The following is a 15389-nucleotide window of genomic DNA, read 5'->3' as shown; positions in this document are numbered from 1 at the left end:
ATATTTCGCTAAAATCAAACTTTCGGTGGCTATATCTTGAAAACGGAGCTCTTTATCAAAAAATCTGTAAAGTAGTTTTCGATTGCAAATTCAATTTTGCATTAAAAAATAACGTCAAATTTGTTTTTGCATGAAATTTCGTTTTTTTCCAAAAATCACTATTTTTTCAAAAATTCATAACTCGGCGGCAGATTTTTTGACCATGTTTCTCTATGGCTCAAAAGTTGCGGATTTTTGTCCCCTAAAACATATCAAAAAATCTCTAAAATCAAAAAATACGTATTTTAAAAAATTGAGTTTCAGTGAAAAAAAAGTTGATTAAAAAATCTGCAATTTTTTTTCCGTGTACCTATTTTTTTCTCAATTTTCCTCAACAATACCTACACCTTTGCCCAAGACACCAAATTGATCAGAAAATTCACTCAAAAGTTACAGTTGTTTGAATATTTACATACCATTTTTGTATGGACAGCAGCCAAAATTGTATGGAGACTTGTATGGGTGAACCAATGACACAAAATAGCTTATTTGGTCATAGGGAAGGCCCCCACAAAGTTTGAGCCAAGTCGATAAATACAAAAAAATAAAAATGGTCGAAATCGGCCGATTTCGTAGAGAGTTGCTCACGAGAATTGTCTGATCCCGCCTTCCGTCGGACGGGGAAATAAATGTTGGCCCAGGTCTAATCTAGAGGCTCAGTCCAGGTCGTCTCCCTGGGTCCTGCCTCGGTAGATTCACTGGTAGGCAGTTGGACTAACAATCTAAAGGTCGTAAGTACGAATCCCGGGGTGGATGGAAGCTTAGGTGTAAAAGGAGGTTTGCAATTGCCTCAACAATCAAGCCTACGGACACCTATAGTTTCGAGTAGGAATCTCGCATTTGAGAACGCCAAAGCAATGCTGTAGAGCTGGGTGATGAATACCGAGAATGCGTGACGTGATTTTCGAATGATCCCACTTTGTTTAAATTTTTCAAATTTTGCTTTTTGTGTGGTCTGGAATTTCTTAAGTGAATAAGGAAAGAAATTTACTTTGCCAAAGAAAAAAGAGGTTGAAGGGCTTTGGGGGTTGCCTAGTAACCTTAGTGTTTTTTTCAAGTTTTTTTATTGTTTGAGCTAAATTGCAAGTGGGATTAATGTGAATTCAAGCGTTCCTGTTTTTGAAGAAGTTCAAGAAAAAAAGTGGTGAGTTTATTCCAATTATTGGGTTATTTGACATACATTTGTTTAAAATGAAACTTGTTACTAAACATTTTTAATAACTTGGAGGTGATTGCCAAATTATTTTATAAGAACCCATTGTACAGTTGTTTGATTGACCAAATTAGTCGTAACAGTGAAGCTTTTCGTCTTGCAAATTTATCTATTGATGGGTTTGGAAATTTATTATCTATGGTTTTTCATGATAACGATTGTTCCGATTGAGCTGCAGGTAGACCAAGAAAGAAACGTAAAGAAGCGTGAAAAGAACGTCGTGTACAAAGTGTGCCTGAGAATCAGCACATTGCAATCATAATCTCGGATTGAGGAATACTCGAAACTGCGCAAGAATACAAAATTCTGCTTCCGAAGAAGCGAGGGAGACCAGCTCATACGGTGAGGAACGATATTTTCCAAGACATCGAGAGAAGTACAGTCATCCCACATATTCGGAACACCCACAAAGTACGAACTTTTCTGTCAAGAAGGACCGCGAGGTTAATTTTTCAAAATTGATTTAAAAATCCATTTTAAACTCTTTGTGGTCGTACAAAGGGTCATTGTACTTAGAAAAATAAGCTTTATCGCTGTAAACAATAATATCAGCAATCTAAGCTTCATTTTAGGACCCAATTGTGGAACACCTGAATATAACTGATATTTTCACAAAAAAAAAGTTATCAGACCATGGATAAAACATCACTAAGCTTGAGTTTCGCTGGTTGCAGTGTGTGAAGTCATTATTTTGTTATAAATATGTACTCCTGGAGAGATCCAAAGTTTGTTTACATCCGTAAAAAAAAAGTGTTCCGAATTTGTGGATTTCATGGGTCAAAGTTTTTCTTCAAAAACTTGATATAAAAGTTAAAATTTGCAGTTTTTTCGATACAGCATTCGAAAGATCACAAGAAAAGCTTTCAAATGAAGGTAAAAGCGAATCATTAAGTTCAATTATCGATTTGCAATAATTTTTTGAACATTGGCCGATCTGTAAACTGTTCGAATATGAGGGATGACTGTACTCACGCAGTAGCTATTTGACAATGAGAAGCTGAAACAGTTGCCCAAGTCGTAACTCCTCAATATGGTGGAGTCGGAATCAGAGAATTTTGATTGTGGACTGGTAATCAGAATCAGAATCATACGAATCATTTCCACGGCGCAGTTAGGCAGCGCCAAAAGCTTATGATGAATGTGGTAAAATATTTTGGAAATTGATTACGAAGTCAAACCTTAAACAAAGAGCAAACACAGAAAGGATTTCTCAAGTACAAATAAAAAACAACATAGATTTGATAGAAAACTGTATTTACAATTTTCCCATGGCCCGCGGAAACATGCAAAGCAGCTGTAATTACATGCCTTTACTTAATACGGTTATTTTTACAACAATGTTGTGATAAATGGTTCTCGTTTAAAGTAGAATGATTATCGACTGCTTCGCACTCATCTATGAGAAAAAAATTACCGCCGGGCAGCTGCTGCTCAACAGAACTTTTAATAAATATTCACAACTTTAATAATGGGTCAAGGAAACATTTTATTCTTTTTTAATGTTTTAAATAACACTATTGACTAACAAATAGGGGAAGCGTATTGTGTTTTTGTGTTTTCTTTTTTTTACTTTTGTATCATCATTGCCAATTGGAGGAGGGGGATGGACAGGAAGTTAAAACAATTTTTCAACAGACGAATAGTGTGTGATGTGGAGAAACGAAGATTTTGAATGGATCAAATTAAAACAAAAACGATGATTCTTAAAAGGCCGCGCCGTTGCTTGCTTGCTTGCGTCTACGTCTACTGCAGTTCCTGGACCGGAAGCGGTATGCCGAGGGACACGAAATCGCTCAACTCCTTCAAAATTTGCAGATCGATCCGCGATACCAAGCTTTGATACCGTTCCGCGCCGATGGTTGCTTTGAGGGCGATTAGCTGGAATGAGATTAAGGAATTTTTTTTATTTTTGTTGCTTTTCAAATTACTTTCATCGGTCCCACCTGACTCTGAAGATAATCCTTCAACACGATAACGTGCGTGGGATCCTGCAGGCAAACCGTTCGACAGCGATCGTAGTGAGGCGTTTCGTTTTGCATATTTTCGGTGTCGATGAACCCGTAGCCGAACATCATCATGCCAATCTCCTCTTCGTTCTCATCAGTCAGTATCAGCGAGCTACCAGAAAATAAAAACAAAAATATTAGTAAAATTTTAACAAGTTATAGCTCATTCGAAACTCACTCCACTTTGGTGCCGGTTCGCTCGTCGTCGTTGGTGATGTCGTTCAGCGTTTCGCTCAGGTTGGACATGATGCCGGCAAAGTTGTCGAAGATCACATCGTTCGAGACCGTAATCAGACTGGTCAACGCCAACGCGAGCAGCTTTTTCTCGTTGCTTCGCGCCACCACCGGCATCTCGGTAAGCCAGGTCGTGAGGATCTTTTCCAGCGCGTCCGGAATGCCCAACTCCGTGAGGAGCATGCTGAAGGTGACCTGATCAAGCAGAAGCACTCGCGCGATCATCTGCAGGTAGACCTGATTGATCTGCAGGAATCTGTCATGGTTGTAGTACTCTCTGGAGGAAGATTGGAATCAATATCAAAACTACCAGACACAAAAATGGTAGCATGCTTACTTGAACACCTCGATCAGGTATGGCCGGAGCAGCTCGATGGAATACTTGGGCGCCACCCGCAGCACGGTCAGGAACAGCCGGTAGATGACGACGACGCCCTCGGCGCGTAGGTCCGACAGCAGGTAATGGCACGTTTTGATGATGTCCTTGCCGTACCGGGGCAGAAACACGTCCGGACAGAGGAAGATGTAGGTCTGCGTGATTGCCAGGCACGTGCGCAGGTTGTTGGAGGATTGCTCTGAAGGGGGAAAATAAGAGACCATATTTGGATGAGAGATTGAATTTTTACTTGTACATAACCTAGTAAATTGTGAAATATAAAATCGGAGGTAAAAATGTGTGAATTGTGCCCATTTCTTGAAGAATTTGTGTCCAAGTCTAATTGTTGAGGTCGAAGAAATCTGTGCCCGTGGTCGGACGCGTTTTTTATCGCTGTCATTTTCTACCTTTTAATTGTCTTCAAAAGTGTAAAAAAATTTAACATACGGGAATCTCTTTCCTATTTCCGGTTCAAGCCATTGATGTAATGATGTAATTTTCGTTGAATTTTCGAAACACAACTTCTACGATACGGCAGAGTTGCCCAATCTGGAGGAGATGTCAGCAGCAATAAGAAGGACAGGAGCTGGGTAACTTCACGAAGTGGCGATCAGCTCAAGCGTTCCTGTGGATTGCCTGCTTCTCTTCTGATGGTTCGACTGGGGGGCATGCTTATTAATTTCTCGTCGCTCCATACCTTTAGTGACGTAATGGGAGCAAGGGCGTCTATATGAAGTGTCTCTACACTCGCTGCAAATTTCCGGTGCTTGGGGAGGGAACAGGGGTTTCTTTTTATGCTTTGCGCCGGTATTTGTAGCACTAAAATTCGTGCAAAAAAACTTATGCACGTGAGTGTCCAAATTATGTAGTAAAAGATGATCGAATTGTTCACCTAGCGCTTACATTCGATTCCAGAACCAAGTTGCGTGCGGGTATGGAGATCATACATATATACATACATACATACAATTTGTGTCCATGTCTAATTGTTCTATGGTATTGCTACGATTTTATATTTAAAACATATATCCACAACAATTAAGTTGTTGGTTGCAAATATTAACAATACCTTCTATGTCGCATAACTGCAAATAACTCCTCCCATTCTGCGCGCCTGAAAATACGCTAAACTTTGATCTTTGCCATTAAAGTTCTACGTGCTGTTTCCGCAAGCCATCAGCTTAGTAACAATTTGTTATCGTTGTCTTATTTTGATTGTACAGCTTTGATTTAGAATTTTTTAAATCCAAGATGGCGGTCATGAAATATTGGCAAAATGGATTTTTTAAATTTAATAGGGGTAATTTCACCGCAACTGTACACAAAAAAGTACAAATTCGAAATCGACTTTTTCTGATCATGATCAAATTTGGCGGAGCTATTTATACTATCGAAACATGCAAGAATCCCGTATTTCAGATAAAAAGAACCACTCCTTCTTTTTTTAAACCGCCCCAAAGTTATGCGATTTTCGTCCATTTTTCAAAAAATCTCTGTATTCAAAAAGCCAAATCTTGGAAACAAAAATGATAGACTGCAAACCTTGGTGCATTTTGCGCTGTTGAAAACATTAATGAAATTTTCTCAATATACATGCGATTTAATTTTAAATTAAACGTCACCGTCGTGTCCCCAGAAGATTTTACATAAGAATCATCTTTTTCTTGTTGGGCAAATTGAAATCGTTTGAGATAGCGATTTTTTGGGCTTGCAGTTACAGAATTTATCTATACAACAACAAACATAATTATAACGTCCGATGAAATACGCAAAATGTTGTAATTATTTAAAAACAGAGAAAATATTATTTTTTAAATTATTTTCGCTTTAATCGCCTTTTTGAGCAACATTATATTTAATTTACAAACATTTTTATGTTCAAATTAATGCAAAAATTATGAAAATTACAATTCAATCTTTATTAATTGCACTTTTGCCAACTTCAGACGTGTGCAACAATTTTTACTTTATCAGTGCGGGAAACCGATAATGGAGTAATTAATCCGTTCTGGATTGTCCATCCTCTTATTAATATACTTTTGATAGGGTTATCAAATCTTCAATCTTTTAGGCTCAACGGAAAGGTCTTTTGATTACACATCTTACATTGGGTCGCTTGATGGATCCACTTATCTTTTTTATCAAAATATCTGAGACCCAGCCTCAAAAAATGTATCAATGACACTTAAGTGCTCATAACTCTTGATAGGGTTATCAGATCTTCAATGTTTTGGACTCGTTGGAAAGGTCTTTTGGTTACCTAACCAACGATGGGTCGCATGATAGATCCGGACAACGTTTTCATGAAAATATCTGAGATCCGGCCTAAACAATGTGTATAAATAACGACATTTGTTCAGTTTTTGATTCTGAGTCGATATGTATACGTGAAGGTGGGTCTAGGAGCTCGTATTAAGAAGTTCATTTTTCGAGTGATTTTATAGCCTTTCCTCAGTAAGGTGGCAAACCATCAGCTTGCTTGTTGACATGAGCGTCGCGACGCCTACCCTGAATCTTTTCTGCCTGAGCAGCAAGTGCTGCCAGAAGAGCTTGAAGAAAAAGTTGAAGTTTTCAACGGCGGTATTATAAATTCTGCAACATTTTAAATAGTGGACGAATCTTTTCGCACTCTTCGGCAAAGTTGTTCCCTGAAATACGGACTATGAGCTCATTAGGTTTCTAAAAAATGCAAAAATCGTAAAAGGGCTCAAAACTGGCAAAAACCAAACAGCACCGATTTTACGGGTTAAATCCCATTTCAAATTAAAAGTCAAAGCGCCAGGTCCTGTCGCAACCAATTAAGCTCATATTTGGGATTCGGGCACAGTACACCATCCCCTGAAATGCCCGCAAAAATTATCCATTTTGTAACATCCTAGTCCAGTATACATGGCATATTGCATGTCAAAATTCATTGTTTAAAATTTTAGTCTACTAAACTGCCGTTCTACGCATAATTGTCCCATGTTCAAAAAAGTGCAACTGAGAAAAACGCGATTGAAATTTTTCGACCGATTTCTTCGCCCTATCTGTCCCTAATCGTCCCAGTTAGCAGGTTATCACCCTTATTTGTGATTCTCTTTCTATACAACTGGTAAACAAGACATAATGCTTAGTAAAACTAATGATTCCGTGTAAGAAAATACTTGGTGGGACAATTATGCGTAGGAGTTTAATGATGGGACAAACAGACTTGGTGTTGTTTTTTAATGAGTTTCCGAACAAAGTACCAGATTTTATGTGTTTTTCTTAAAGTACACATCAGACTAAATTTAAAAATGTCATAAAGTCAAAATCGTCCAAAACTGACATGGGACAATTATGCGTAGAACGGCAGTAAAAGTAAAAAAACTCGTTTTTCTGCCATGACCGTTTCCCGATTCTCCGGGAGAAGAATTGTCCCCTTTGGTCCAGTAAACAATGCAAGATGCATGTCAAACTATGATTTTTCAAGCTCAACCCAATAAAAGTGTTTTAGAATTTACCCCTTATTTGTTATTTTTTAAATATTTTACTATGAACAGAAACAAGAATAAAAAAAAACTTTCCAGCTGTAGTGACGGACAAACTTTTTGGCCACGATATATTTTTTTAGCATGAAAAAAATCTCAAAAAAACATTTTTAATTTTAAAATGTTTCTAAGCTACTTTTTGTTGAAATTCACAAACCATCTAATAAGAAATATTCATCAACACTCACCAATGATCGGCAGCAAGTTATCGCAGAGCTTCAGCAAGTCGTGGTTCATGGTTTTGCTGTACTGCACCACGATCAGCCACAGCTCCAGGCCCTCGTCCAGCAGGTACACGTGCGACGGCTCGTTCACGTTTGTACTCATCTCGATGATCTGGTAGATAAATGCAACGATCGGCTCCGGCGACGGGATCTCGTACAGGGCCTTTATGATTTGAAGCTGCGTTTATTTCGGGGTAGATTTTTGGATTAGTTGGTTAAGTTTCGCAGGACAGTGTAAGGTGTTACACGTACCAGTGTTGAAATGATGGCACACCGTAGCATCTCATGCTCGCGACTTTCGTCCCACAGCAGCGGCAGATACTGAATCAGACTCTCAACCTCGAGCTTGATGGACATCGACATCTTCTCGATGATGAAAGACATCACGTACAGTACCGTCATTTTGGTATCGCACTCGGTCGATTCTTTCAGCAGGGAAAAAAGCAGCGCGATGACCGGTTCCAGGAACTCCAGGAACTGCTCGGCATCGAACTCAAAGTCATCCATGATGTTTTTGAGAGTCCTGTAGGGAAATGAGTCTGCGTTAGAGCCTGTCCGCCATCATGAACTTGGTGAGGGAAAAAGTGGGACTTACTTGGACGCCGTCAGACGTACCGCCAGGTCCTCGGAAGGGTGCAACAGCTCCAGACAAGCGTGGTAGACTTGTGGCCGCAACGATTTGGAAAATCTAACTCCTGTCCATCGCCCAATCAGCCAGATGATACGCTTCCGGATTATGCGGAAATTGTGAGTTTTAAACTTGAGCTCCTCAAGCAGCTGCTGAGTGAACCATTCGTCGAAGTTTATCTGAAAATAGCATAAAGAAAAAAAAATAATTAATTCACCTCAATAAATCGCCATCAAAACCAACCAACCTAGCCAATTGCTCTTCGCAGGCAAGCCAAAGATGCAACGCACAAATCAATGAAAAGCATTCTCGATTCGAAACACTGTACAGGACGAACAAACTGAGCTCAAAGCACTTCCAAGATGTGATCGGTTCGGAGGCAACCTCAAAACTGATCTGCAATGGCCGTTGTTGGCAGTGACTAAGCCACCAAAATGGGAAAACAAAAGTCTCCTCATCTTGGACAAATTCGATCGACAAACAAAAGGCCAACCAAACACAGGACTGCCTGCCTGCTCTCATTTGTCGTCGTCGTCGTCGTCGGTTAGAAAACCGTTATTGATGTCCCTCTTTTCAAATACCCTTCTCGGGAGCTTGTGATAAGGCGCCGACCCAGGGTGGTGATATCAGGCCGAGTGTCTCTGTTTGCCCCCGGACAACAGGCACACGCTCCCGGAGCCTGAGTTGGCCGGTCGGTTTTCGAGATAGGTACAGTCTACAGAGCGCTTCGGTGAGGTTGCCATTTTTGAAAATGCCACAGTTGACTGTTGTTTAGGTAGTTGGGATTTCGAATAATGCATTCCACTTTAGATTTGAAGTCCAACAAAATTATGCTTGGTAAGAGCGAATTTTTCACCAGGTCGTATTGAGGTGCTCCGATTTGGATGAAACTTTCAGCGTTTGTATGATTTGAGCCCTCTACGACAAAGGGAAGTGGGGTAAAACGGGCATTGAAGTTTGAGGTCCAAAAAACATTTAAAAAAACTTAAAAGTGCTTGCATTTTCGTAAAACTTGATCACTTTTAATTGTCGTAGTTGCATTCGAAAGGTCTTTTGAAGCACTTCAAAATGCGCCATAAACATCCGGAATTGGTTTGACTTTTTCTCATAGCTTTTGAAATCCCAATATCTTTTTGCAACAGTCTCCAACACCCCTTCTCCCTTAGGTCAACAGTTAGGGAATTTTATGGACTATAAGCCTACAAATTAAATTATCAAATTAATTCAAAAGGGTCCCAAAGCACTTGGTACATTTTTATGTACAACGGTAAAAAACTTGATTAAAACGTTACTTAATCCACCTTTAGGTGGTTGGTGCCTTCCTCTTATTTATAGAGTGATTCCAACCCCCCTAAAGTGTCCACGTGGTTTATGAATCGCCCCTAACGTGATCGCAGCACCAAAGAGGTCCTAATAAAAATAAGTGATGAGTAAAAAAAACAGACTGCCTACAGACTTTTTGTCAAGATTGTACATACACCGTCGTAACAAAAAATAGATTGAGGTTATGTAAATTCAGAGCATTTTTTAAACTGCTTGTTATTTTAGATAGGTAAGTCAGATCTTGAAAATTCTAAATCCAAAAGAAAGGTAATTTCAGAACCTTTCTAAAAATATATGATATGACAGGTTTCCATGCAAAAACCACCCTTTTTGCAAATAGTGAAATTTATATGCAGCAGTTTTTTAAGCATAACTTTTGATGTGCTTTACTAAATCTTATGAATTTCAATAGGGACTTATGGGACCCCAAGACGAATCGAATGAGGCCAATACGGTCAAAATCAACCAGTGACGAGATATTTCAGTGACATTGATTCGGTACACATGTCTACATACAGCCTAACACACAGACACTTGCTCAGCTGGTGATTCTGAGTCGATATGTTCAAATGAAGGTAGGTCTAGGAGGTCTAACTAAAAAGTTAATTTTCGAGTGATTTTATAGCCTTTCCTCAGTAAGGTGAGGAAGGCAAAAACCAAAAACAGCTCCTTACACTCCATACTTGGAGATCATGTAACTGACGAAGGTTACTTGGTCCAAGCGGGTCTTGCAGGTCTTGGCCACCGGATAATAAGTAATAAGTAAGTTCATCGTATCAAAAGGAGGGCAAAGAAAAACTTTCGGAAATTTTACGGACCTTCTGAAAAAATACACTGAAAGATAAAAACACGCCATTCCTAAAAGATTTTGACACATTTTTATCCAGGGTGCCACTCAAATCGAATTTTCAAGTTCCTGACATTTTCCCGACTTTTCTAGAACCTTAAATAATAAGCATTGCTCGCCTGAAGAATGTTTTTTTTTTTTAAATAACTGTTTGTAAAACAGCCAATATCAACCATCGAACAAAATTTCTAAACAAATTCAAAAAATCAACTTTTGACAATTTTGGTAATGAAGTTAGTACCGTGAAACCACGTAGCCGGTGATTCAAACGTCGTTTCAGTGTGATGTTTTTAATTTACTTCATTGAAAAGGTCCTTATAATGTTTTAATTGATCTAAATCCACTCTAAAGCTCAAAACTAAGCGTGGCATCCGACGTGTCCGGTATTCTCGGTGACCAGACCTTAAGGTCCTGTGGAGCCTATCCAGGTTTTTAAGCGAAGATGGCGTTCGAATGGTAAACGTCCGAAATGTCAAAATCGTGCAGTAGTACCAACATTAGAAAAAAAATGTGGCTGTCATGCCATGGCACACTTTTTTCGTAATGTTGGTATCACTGCGTGATTTTGACATTTCGGGCGTTCACCATTCGAACGCCATCTTCGCTTAAAAACCTGGATAGTAGGCCTATAGATGTCACCAACGATCCGAGATACACAAACTCGTTCAAAACCTGGAACTCGTATCCGTCGGTCGTTACACTCGACCCTAGTCTTCGCCACGTTTACCCGCTTCAATTCAGTGTACAGTAGTTGTTCGGTAAGTGGGCGTTGTTTAACTGGGCTGCTTTTTAACTGGGCGCTCGATAACTGGGCCGTAGCCCAGTTAAAAAGCAGACAAACGTCAAAAAACCAAAACAAACCGAAATTACCGAGGGGTTAATGGATACCAAAAGCCTGTTCAATAAAAAAAACTTTTTTCAAACTTTTATTCAATTTCAAGTCACAATTAAAGAAAAATGAAAAGTTAGCATTGTAAATAAATTTGAGTAACTTTTATTTTCAAATTTCAGAGGAAAATATTATGCATCGATGGTCCCCTCGTTATTTTTCGTTCAGCCCAGTTAGCGAGCAGCATTCGGTAACTGGGCTACGTTCTCAGCCCAGTTACCGAACAACTACTGTACTTCCTAGTCACCTATTTGAACGTTCTGCCGGCAATGTCCATGTTTTCGGCATAGCAGATGAACTGGCTGGACTGGTTGATAATCGTGCCCCGCATGTTGAAGCCCACCCGTCTTCAAAACACCTTCAAGCCCAATGTTGAAACAGAGGCCAGAGGGACCGGCGGCTTTCCGCAGTCCCTTGCGCAACCGTAATCTTCACGCTACACCGTGCCCCGCTCAATGTTGATTACACCATCCTGATCAGCTTCCCAGTAAAGCCGTTTTCGTGCATGATCTTCCAAAGACCGATTGATGGTGGTGCGTCGGGATCTGGTACTCGCGACATTTTTGGAGGATTTGGCGTAGCAAATCCATCGTCGATTTCCCCACCAGCTTGGCACGTCCCAAATAAGTCCTGGCCATAGGGCTAGTATGCTCCTCAAAAGAAAAGGGATCAAGAAACTGCTTAACAAACGGATTGCTCTCGCTACCGCAGCTGCCCATTTAATTTTTTTTCTTGACCAGTTCCTTCCGAGCTCCGTACTCAGCTTTAAGACGCTTATTGGCCAGAATTTTGATTAAACCCACGATAAACAGCTTTACTCCCAAGCTCGAGAAAAGGGGAAAATCTACATGGAAACTTCCCCTTTTTCTCGAGCTTAGGATTTTAGGTGTTAAGCATCCCCGATACATACCTCGTCAAACAGATTAAACACCGCCAGTCCCGTCGCGTTGTAGATCGAATCCTTGATGAGCAGGTCGCTCACGTCGGTCGTCTCGGTCAGCGTTATCGACTGCGACTTGGCGATAAACTTCTGCAGCTCGACGATCAGCATCGGGCTGTACTTCTGGAACAGTATCATGTAGAACGCCTCCGTGCAGGACTGAAATTTGGGGGAAATTTTAAGTTACAGTTCTTTCCAGGGGTGGAGAAGCCTTACCCTCAGGTTGTACTTCCACGAGTCGCCCCCCTCGTCCATCACGTAACTCTCCGGATCGCTGTCCCACAGCTCAAACTCCTCGGACGTTAGCAGAAAGTAGTGCATGATTATCTTCTCGAAGATGTAGCTCAGTCGTTCCGGGGTGAAGAATTCGTTTTTAGCTTTGTTGATTATTTGCTCTGTGTTGGAGGAAAACAGAAATAAGTTTGAGTGTGGCGGGCTGGTCAACGGAGATAACACTCACCCTTGTCGCCGTCCACGTGGATCAGATTGTGCGAGAGGATCCCTTTGATGAGGTTCAGACACTGTATCGCAAAGTTCGGGAATGTGATGACATTGTCCTCGAAGATGAGATTCGTGCCCTCGTGGAAGACGTAGTGGAAGGAGAAATCGAAGGCCGCTGGAATGAACTCGACGAAGGACGCCGGGTGCGTGTCGAAGAAGAGATTGAGGAACTTCATGTGTTTGATGATGAATCGCTCGACCTGATCGGAGAGGGTGCTGCTGGCCAGTTGCTGTTGCTTCTCGAGCTGTCGCAGCCGCAGCCGACAGTCGAGCAGCTCTTTTAGCCGCTGGAAAACGACCCCGATGAACATCATGCACTTGGGCGCGAGGTGTGGCCCCGGGACGCCGTAGATTGTGAGCTTCTTGAGGATTCGCAGCGAAATGATGGCCTTCTCGAGGTTTGTGGCGCACAGGTCGAGCGATGTTTGCTCCTGGATGTTTTTGTAGAACAGCTGCGTGAACGCATCCCACAGGTTTAGGATGAAGTCGTACAGTTTGGTGGTCAATTCCTCAAAGTGAACCCTGTCCCGCTGCAGTCGCTTTGACGAGAGCACCTTCACCACATGCAACAGCACCAGCAGGCCACGGTGCTGCACCAGCAGATCGTTGCTTTGGACCACCTCCACCAGCGTGGGCACCAGTTCGAGCCACTCGTGCGGACAATCGTACCGGGCAATGTTCCCGATCAGCACCGCAATCTGTACGGCAATCTGCTGAATCGGCTCGTTGAATCTCATCAGCAGAATCTTCTTTATCTCGGTCTTTTCCTCCAAGGCAATAGCGCTGAAACAAAAACAAATCAATTAGAACAGGATATTTCCCCCCGGGGCGGAACATTCCAACTAACTTTGGAGCATTCTTGCGCCAATATTTGAGTACTCCGTTTTTGAAGTACAGTGAAGCCATCCACCGGACGTTGGCGTCGATGGACTGGTCCGAGAAGAACTTGACCAGCGTCAGGTGAAATCCGGGCTGCGTTTCCCACTCGGACAGCTTCTGCTCGGCCGGTTTGAGCAGTTGGGCGTCCTGGCTGCAGGCGTAAACCAGCGCTTCGTAAACTGCCGACTCGGCCGACATTTTTCGACTCACTTTCTCCTCGGCGGCTGTTTGCTGCTGCTGGTGCCAATTTACGATCTGACCTGCCAACGATATTGATTTTCGCGTTAGTGCATGCAGCCTGCAACCAATATCATCTCATTATCAAACACCCCCCGCTCCCGGGCAGACAGAAAGCAACCAGAAAAAAAACCAAGTGCACACCACACACTGCGGAATTGCACAAGCAATCAATTTCGGGGACTGATTATTGCACACACAGCCAGAGAGAGAGAGAGACAGTGACGACGGTGGACAACCCGCCCTCTTCTGCTGGCCCCCTCCCGGTTTGGACACAACGGAAGAGAGAGGTTAAAAATTTAATATTATCGGGTGCCGAAAATAGAAAACCACACACGCGGCACGCCCAACCAAACACAACGCGTGCAACACTCACTTATCTGGTTCGATTGCTGAAGCGTCCGTGCAAATATTCAACCAATTTCCATAAATTACCAGAAATATTTATTGTTTGTTGCAAAATTCTCGTCCCGTCGGCGAATTTCACTCACGCAGAAAGTCCAAAATGCGTATTTATTTGACAACCCGTCTCGTTGGACCAGGAGAAACGTCAAAAGCAAAAGCCAAAATAAATCAGCTGTTTGCGCGGTCTAGAGAGGGGATTTGGCCTGATTTTACCGCGTTCGGTAATTGGGTCCTAAAATGAAGTTTGAATTTGTGATATTATTGCTCATAACGATAAAGCTTATTTTTCTGAGTACAATGACCCTTTGAACGACCACAAAGGATTTAAAATGGATTTTTAATTGAATTTAAAAAATTAACTTCATGGTCCTTCTTGACAGAAAAGGTCCTACTTGACAGCTCGTTCCAAGGGGACCATAGTTGATCCATCGAAAAAATGTTGTCTTTTCAAAAAAAAATTGTGTTAAAATGAAAAAAAAGTGATGAGAAATGGTTTTTAATCTTGATTAAAAACCATTTCTGATCACTTTTTTCATTTTAATGCAATTTTTTTTTTGACAAGACAACATTTTTTCGATGGATCAACTATGGTCCCCTTGGAACGAGCTGTCAAGTAGGAGCATTTCTGTCAAGAAGGACCGCGAGGTTAATTTTTCAAAATTTATATAAAAATCTATTTTAAACTCTTTGTGGGCGTACAAAGGGTCATTGTACTCAGAAAAATAAGCTTTATCGCTGTAAACAATAATATCAGCAATCTAAGTTTCAGTTTAGGACCCAATTGCTGATATTATTGTTTACAGCGATAAAGCTTATTTTTCTGAGTACAATGACCCTTTGTACGACCACAAAAAGTTTAAAATGGATTTTTAAATCAATTTTGAAAATTTAACCTCGCGGTCCTTCTTGACAGAAAAGCTCCTACTTGACAGCTCGTTCCAAGGGGACCATAGTTGATCCATCGAAAAAATGTTGCCTTGTCAAATTTTTGTTTGCATTAAAATGAAAAAAAAAGTGATCAGGAATGGTTTTTAATCGTGTTTTTTTACCGTTGTACATAAAAATTGACATAGGGCTTTAGTACCTCATCTCGAGCCAGATCGACTCGAGGCTCGAGCCAAAATTCTCAGTGGGAG

The 15389-nt window shown here is 41.1% G+C and overlaps 1 protein-coding gene across 1 annotated transcript; it reads right to left on the bottom strand.

Annotated features, from left to right (window-relative positions):
• Positions 1-2741: 2741 nt before the first annotated feature.
• On the bottom strand, positions 2742-14431 carry LOC120425926 (importin-11). Its single transcript, XM_039590546.2, has 12 exons — positions 14284-14431; positions 13580-13871; positions 12692-13515; positions 12448-12626; positions 12202-12390; positions 8200-8411; positions 7857-8127; positions 7569-7782; positions 3830-4067; positions 3437-3769; positions 3196-3370; positions 2742-3130 (listed from the first exon to the last, which is right to left on the bottom strand). The coding sequence occupies exons 2-12, from the start codon at positions 13807-13809 to the stop codon at positions 2996-2998; spliced, it is 3000 nt and encodes a 999-aa protein (XP_039446480.1). The 5' UTR covers positions 13810-13871; positions 14284-14431; the 3' UTR covers positions 2742-2995.
• Positions 14432-15389: the final 958 nt, after the last annotated feature.

Source organism: Culex pipiens, chromosome 3, assembly GCF_016801865.2.
Source record: "Culex pipiens pallens isolate TS chromosome 3, TS_CPP_V2, whole genome shotgun sequence".
NCBI lineage: Eukaryota > Metazoa > Arthropoda > Insecta > Diptera > Culicidae > Culex > Culex pipiens.
The sequence above is the reverse complement of the archived record's forward strand: the minus strand, read 5'-3'. Positions and strand labels throughout refer to the sequence as shown.

Bases quoted from the DNA above. Each gene is read 5' to 3' on its own strand.
- LOC120425926 (XM_039590546.2), bottom strand. From the start codon at position 13,809: ATGTCGGCCGAGTCGGCAGTTTACGAAGCGCTGGTTTACGCCTGCAGC. The intron at 13,516-13,579 runs GTTAGTTGGAAT...TTTTTGTTTCAG, and splicing joins TGGCGCAAGAATGCTCCAAA to CGCTATTGCCTTGGAGGAAA. The intron at 3,371-3,436 runs GTGAGTTTCGAA...ATTTTCTGGTAG, and splicing joins CGAACCGGCACCAAAGTGGA to CTCGCTGATACTGACTGATG.